At 38.5% G+C, this 7624-nt stretch overlaps 1 protein-coding gene across 1 annotated transcript in view; it reads right to left on the reverse strand.

The window, feature by feature from the left end:
• Positions 1 to 774, reverse strand: part of tspan17 (tetraspanin 17) — a 51037-nt gene extending 50263 nt beyond the window's left edge. The window contains exon 1 of the mRNA XM_072674304.1: positions 449 to 774. Coding sequence (XP_072530405.1) covers positions 449 to 535 — 87 coding nt within the window. The 5' untranslated portion in view covers positions 536 to 774. The remainder of the gene's footprint in view (positions 1 to 448) is intronic.
• Positions 775 to 7624: the final 6850 nt, after the last annotated feature.

Raw genomic sequence — 7624 nt, forward strand, 5'->3', positions numbered from 1 at the left:
CTCAAGGACCCAACAGTGGCAGCTTGCCGAGCCCGGGAATCGAACCCACAACCCTGTTATCGATATCCCGGCGCTCTAACCGCTCTCACCACTGCCCCACTGCCACTGAATAGTATGGGGATCCCAGAAAAGCAGAAGCCCATTTAGCTGCTGTATGTTAAAACACTGCTAGTGAAAGCAGGACGGTCTACCAGTGGTCCACCACAGCTCACTAAATCTTCCTGGCATTAAAGCAGACTATTAATCAGAGCATAATTGTATATCTGCTATTAAATATAATAAAGTATACTACAGATTAGCTGATTTACAAGCACCCATTCTTCATATATAAATATATACACACACACACACACATCAGTGCAGAATAAAAGGTAGGTAGCAAAGCAGCCACATTAATAGAAAGCTGGTCACACAGATTTCACATCAGACCTTACCCAGGAAAACTTACCCAGAATATGATGTTAAATCCGAATAGAAAGTACTTCACACAGCAGCTCACTTCAGCTCCTTTGAAATGGTGGTGTTTTCTACTCATCCTGGTGGGATGTAGTTATCTAGGTTAGCTAGCTAACTCCCTCAACAGCCTAGATAAGTTAGCCAGCTACCCCAATGCTCACTGTCCTGAAGGTTACCAACTTTAACCCAGAAGTCAAAGGCAGGAAACCGGTCCGATCAGATACCTCCAAAGTGTCTGGATCAGAAACACATAGCTAATAAGCCCTTAAAGCAGCTGGAGTCAGCTCACCAGCCAGCCCAGCTAACAACAACAGCAGCCCCGCAGCCCCGCAGCCCAGCAGCCCCGCAGCCCCGCAGCCCCGCAGCCCAGCAGCCCCGCAGCCCCGCAGCCCAGCAGCCCCGCAGCCCCGCAGCCTCTGCTCCACACTCTCCCTCCCTCACTCAGGGCACATCAGCTAGCTAGATAACCACCAATCTAGTCTCGGACCGTGCGGAACTGCTGGTTAAATCACCCCGAAAGGGTGACATTTGTCTCTCTCCGGGTTTTCAACCTTGTTGTGGACGTCCCGAGGACAAAAACACAGTCCACATCCATTAAAGCAGCCCGCACTGAACCAGCAACACGACCGTTAAACATGGCAGCAGGACCACGCTTCACAATAAGAGTCCCCCCCAAACCCCCCCCCACAGCCAAGCAGCAATATGACATTTCAATAATTCATTATCGTAAATAATTATTAGATTATACATGCATACATTAATTATATTAAAAATTTTAAAAAAGGACAGGTACAGTTTGGCCCCTGGGTGATTTTGTGTGTACTGCATGCACCAGAAGAGTACATACAGATTTACAGATTTTTTTAAAAGTTACTTTAAGTTAATTGAGTAAAACAATATAGGCAGAATTAAGGGGGTTAATAAATGGTTTCATTCAATTCTGTGATTTTTGTGTTTTAAACTTTAAAAGAAATCTGTTGTGAGCGATGCATTCCTGATTTAACCAATAAAATACAAAATAAAAGTAAAAAGTTATAGTTGTAAATAAGTAAATAATTGGCCAGAAGGTCACACACATTGAATTTTCTGGCAATTATTTGATGGTTCTGATGTTACAACATATTTTATATTTATTTACATTTATTTATTTTTACGTATATATATTGTCACAGAAAAATCTACATAGAATATTACTATCTAAAATAATATTTAAAGACCTGAAATCATTATTTCTGTCCTTTAATAAATAATTATTTAAATATTATATAACACTAATAATAAACATCCAATCTTATTTACTCAGTTTAACTGATAGCCCCTCTAAACTGAGTGAGATATATTAAACTGGATGGAATTGCTAAACTGTCTTTTAATATCTCTAAATATAATTTTTCTTCCATGATACTTTAGCGGCTACACAGAAATTACAGAAATTACAACATTTTTTACATTGACTTCCACTGAAAGTATCCATTAACATCCAAAGAAAGAAGATTTTTTCTTTCTGTAAAGTTGTGACTTTTGAGATAATTTTTTTTGTGTGTGTGACAGCAACAATATATCTGTATATTATACACACACACACACACACACACACACAAATAACGAACCCGTGTATCAAACCCACCTCTGCCCCATGTTTTATGGTTGATGTAGAGTAGTAGGTTACAGCACTGCCTTTTCTGTGGCAGACTGAGGTTCAGTTCCCTGGCTGGGCGAAAGCAACCACAGTCCCTGTTCAACACTCCTAACACTACATTTGGGGCAGTATGTTAGTGTGCTGCACAGCTCCTGGGGTTAAGGGCCCTCTTTCTGTCTCCCTGTTTCTGGGATGGACTGGTGCCCTATGTAATCCTGCCTTGAGCCTAATGATTCTGTAGCCTCAGGACTTACTGCAACCCTCACCAGGAGAAGATGGATGGATGCTCATTTGTTTGGTGTGCTTCGGATCACTGGCAGACTCAGGCCTAGAATCAGGACCATCAAAGCGAGCACAACTAGACATGCTAAGAGCTTTTCCCCCAGAGCTGTGACGCTCATCCCCCAGAGTGAATCCCTGACACTTTACTTGGAAAAAAGAGAACAATGGGGGCACACGGGTGTCCCCCAGGCTTAGGATGTAGGCCTATGTTGCAGGCCCTGTAAAAAGCTAATTTGCCAGTGTTAAATTGACACTGATAGTGTTAAATTAACGCTGTGAGTGTTGCTGTGTACGTGTGTATGTGTGAGGATGGGAGGGAGCTAAATATCTTTAAAATCATGTACCTACATTAATCTACATTAATCTAATCTAAACTATATGGCAAAGCATTCTCTGTCCAGTCCAGCTAATGTGCTTATATGGTATTTAAAAACAAAATTAATTAATACATATATTAATTAATTAAATTAATTAATATAGAAAGTGATTTACATACATGGATAAAACTGTTGGTACCCCTTGGTTAATGAACTTGTGTGAATGTAACTTGAATCTGACAAAAGTAATAATAAATTAAAATGAAAATTAACCAATGAAAGTCAGACATTGCTTCTCAACCATGCTTCAACAGAATTATTAAAAAAAATAAACTCATTGAACATGCCAGGACAGAAATGATGGTACCCTTAACTTAATATTTTGTTGATCAACCTTTTGGGGCAATCACTGCAATCAAACGTTTCCTGTAACTGTCAGTGAGGCTTCTGCACCTCTCAGCAGGTATTTTGGCCCACTCCTCATGAGCAAACTGCTCCAGTTGTCTCAGGTTTGAAGGGTGCCTTTTCCAGGCGGCATGTTTCAGCTCCTTGCAAAGATGCTCAATAGTATTTAGGTCAGGGCTCATAGAAGTCCACTTTAGAATAGTCCAATGTTTTCCTCTTAGCCATTCCTGGGTGTTTTTAGCTGTGTGTTTTGGGTCATTATACTGTTGCAAGACCCATGACCTGCAACTAAGACCAAGATTTCTGACACTGGGCAGCACATTTCTCTCTAGAATCCCTTCATAGTCTTGAGATTTCATTGTATCCTGCACAGATTCAAGACACCCTGTGCCAGACGCAGCAAAGCTGCCCCAGAACATAACAGAGCCTCCTCCATGTTTCACAGTAGGGAAAGTGTTCTGTTCTTGATAAGCTTCATTTCTCCGTCTGTGAACATTGAGCTGATGTGCCTTGGCAAAAAGTTTTTGTCTCATCTGTCCATAGGACATTCTCCCAGAAGCTTTTGTCAACATGTAGTTTGACAAATTCCAGTCTGGCTTTTTTATTATTTGTTTTCAACAATGGTGTCCTCCTTGATCATCTCCAATGAAGTCCACTTTGGCTCAAACAACAACAGAGTGATGGACCTTCATCCAAAGCCTTTGGGATGAGTTGGAGCGGCAGAACTAACTGTCCAACATCAATACCTGACCTTACTGATGCTGTCGTAGGGCTGAATGGACTCACATCCTCACAACAAAGTAGTAGTAGTAGTAGTAGTGGTACTAGCAGTGGTAGTAGCAGTAGTATCAGTAGAAGTAGTAGTAGTATCAGTAGTACTAATAGTAGTAGTAGTAGTGGTAGTAATAGTGATAGTAGTAGTAGTAGTGGTACTAGCAGTGGTAGTGGCAGAAGTATCAGTAGAAGTAATAGTAGTAGCAGTAGTAATAGTAGTAGTAGTAGCAGTAGTTGTAGTAGTAGTAGTGGTAGAAGTGGTAGTGGCAGTAGTATCAGTAGAAGTAGTAGTAGTAGTAGTGGTAGCAATAGTAGTAGTATTAGTATTAGTAGTAGTAGTAGCAGTAGTAATAGTAGTAGTAGCAGTAGTAGTAGTAGTAGTAATAGTGGTAGTAGTAGTAGTAGTAGTGTTAGTAGTAATAGTAGTAGTAATAGTAGTAGTAGTAGTAGTAGTAGCAGTAGTAATAGTAGTAGTAGCAGTAGTAGTAGTAGTAGTAGTGTTAGTAGTAATAGTAGTAGTAGTAATAGTAGTAGTAGTAGTAGTATCAGTAGAATAGTAGTAGTAGTGTAGTAGTAGTAGTAGTAGTAGTATCAGTAGAATAGTAGTAGTAGTGTAGTAGTAGTAGTAGTAGTAGTAGTAGTAGTATCAGTAGAATAGTAGTAGTAGTGTAGTAGTAGTAGTAGTAGTAGTAGTGGTAGCAGTAGTAATAGTAGTTGTAGTAACAATAGTAGTAGTAGTAGTGGTAGCAGTAGTAATAGTAGTTGTAGTAACAATAGTAGTAGTAGTAGTGGTAGCAGTAGTAATAGTAGTTGTAGTAACAATAGTAGTAGTAGTAGTAGTAGTAGTAGTAGTAATAGTGGTAGTAGTAGTAGTAGTAGCAGTAGTAGTAGTGGTAGTAATAGTGGTAGTAGTAGTAGTAGTAGTAGTAGTAGTGGTACTGGCAGTGTTAGTGGCAGTAGTATCAGTAGAAGTAGTAATAGTAGTAGTAGCAGTAGTTGTAGTAGTAGTAGTGGTAGCAGTAGTAGTACCAATAGTAGTAGTAATAGTAGTTGTAGTAGCAATAGTAGTAGTAGTGGTAGTGGTAGTAGTAGTAGTAGTCATCGTGGTGATGGTGGTGGTGGTGGTAAACACTGGAGGGACGTGTGAGCTAGGCACTATGCCTGAGCTGACACACAGGTGTGAGCATGCAGGGACTGGAAGCTCCACAGGACTTTAACTGGACTGTTTAAGACTAAGAAGTAGCCTGCCAGTAAAGCGTAGCCCTAAGAGCCTCATTTGGGTGTTTAGTGTGTAAATATAGTGCACTGTGGGTTTCTTAAAACTGACGTGTGTGTTGCCTCTGTGCTAAGCTAATTACTGGGTCATCATGACCACGCCCTTCCCCAAGGGGTGTGCCACAGCAATTTTCACAAAGATTCTGACATTCACCAATGTTTTCTCAGTTGGGATTTGTTCAATTTAGGCTGGCAGTGGTATGTTAAACCAATCATGAATCTGACCTAGACTTTCTGTTTGGACTTTTCTGAAGAACAAACAAGAACATTTTAGGAGGATATCATGAATGTGACACTCAGTGTGAGGGTGAGGGTGAAGAACCTTTTAAAGATGTAATGAACCGTCAGCTGATGTAAAGGTTATTTACCAATTTACAGGTTCTAAACATCTCTATTACAAGGAACCAAAAATGGTTCTTCTCTCTAATAACTATTTGTAACTGTACTGTTCCCCAATTCAGAGCGTTTCGAGAGTTTGGTTTAGGCAGTTTATACCCTCACTTCACTGCTGATAGTGACTCTGACTTTCCAAAGCTCAGCACAGAACAGAATCACCAGAAAACCAAGCTAAAAATAGTGAAATACTGTACCTTACACACTGTACTGTAACGATTAAAGGAGAATTCAGTGCAATAACAACAATGAGTTGAATGAGTTGAGGTGTTTCTGCTCTGAGACCTACCAGTTCAGAGCACCAGAGGGCAGTATAGGCCAGGCCAGCTTCACTTCACTGCTTCAAACAGCCAGATTAAACTGATCAGAGAAAAGTAGACTGCAACCCGTTAATGTATATATTGGCTTGTATGTTATCCAAGAATGCTGAAATATTTAAAATCAATCAAAACACATGACTGAAAAGTGAGTTTATCATATTGTCAGCAATATGAAATGCAGTCTTTCTGTTTACAGAGAACTGAAATTTGAAGTATCAAATTTTATAAAAGTATACAAATTATACAAGCATCAAATTTAATTCTGCACTTTTAGTTGTCTTCCCAAACCATTTTTTAGAGCACAGCAGCACAGCTGTATATTGGTATATGTGTGCGTATATATAACTTGTATAGAACTGACTGTATACTTGCTGCCAAATAAGAAGATCCCACCTCTACAATGTAATCTCTGCAAAGGTGCCAATGTAACCAGACTGTCAATGTTATTCCCTTCACCTGTCAGTGGTTTTAATGTTATGATTGATCGATGATTTTCTTATAATCTTTACAATGAGCTACATTAAAACATCATTCTGTCTTGTAAAACTAGCATTTTACAGTCTCTACTGTAAATAATTCAGTCTCTACTGTGAATGATTCAGTATCTACTAAGGATTATTCTGTATCACATATAAATTATTAAAAACCTACTGTGACAGTTTCTACTATGAATTAACTAATTATTAACTAATATTATGTATTCAGTAACCACTATTAATTGTTCAGCAACATATATATATATATATATATACACATACAGAAACTGCTGTGGATTATTCAATTTCCACTATAGATTATTCAGTATCCCATATAAATAATTCAGTAACTACTGTAAATGATTCCAGTTCCACTATGGATTATTCAGTATCCTGTATGAATTAATCAAAAACTACTATAAATTATGCAGGAACTAATAGAATTATTCAGTATCCCAAATAAAGAATTTAAAAACTAACACTTACACACTAATTATTCAGTAACCAGCATTTATTTTCAGTGTCTACTATTGGTTATTTTAGTATCCTATATAAATGATTAAAATCTACCATGAATTATTTAGAATGATTAACTATGAACTATGCACTGACCACTGCTATTTATTCTGTAACTCCATATATATTACTTAGTATCCATTATGAATTACTACTGTCAATTATTCAGTATCGTTGATTATTCAGTAATTGAGTAACTACTGTGAATAGTTCAGTATCTACTGTATCTACTGATCTAGTTATTCAGTATCTGATATGAATGATTCAGTATCTGTAGGTAATTATGCAGTATTTTCCCACTATCCACTTCAGTACAAAACATTTATGGTCTATTATAGTTTGAAGAAAAATGAATGAAATGAAATGTCCCGCTCACCACAGTCTAGTCTATTCTGACCTTTGCTTGTTGTAATGACGAACATTAGTTACTGTTATTTAATGTTTTATGGTTGGATTGGTGACATGTGACTGATATCTTTAATAATTGCTGATACTGATCCTGTATATCTGAACGTTACTTAAAGAAACACTTGGTCATTCATTTAGCTTCAGTAAGTTCCTGGGAACACACTGCTCTGCACAGTGTCCAGCTATTCCCTGCTCCTACACACCTGATCCGGCTTATCATCTGGTTATCAAGTCTTTCATGAGCTGGGTCAGGTATGCTGGGCATGGTGTAGTTGAAACTGTGCAGAGCAGTGTGTTCCCAGGACGGGAGTTTAGAACCTCTGAACAATTTCATGTTCTCTCTTGTCCTGACACATCTGACTC

The sequence above is a fragment of the Salminus brasiliensis genome, chromosome 2, assembly GCF_030463535.1.
Source record: "Salminus brasiliensis chromosome 2, fSalBra1.hap2, whole genome shotgun sequence".
Classification (NCBI taxonomy): domain Eukaryota; kingdom Metazoa; phylum Chordata; class Actinopteri; order Characiformes; family Bryconidae; genus Salminus; species Salminus brasiliensis.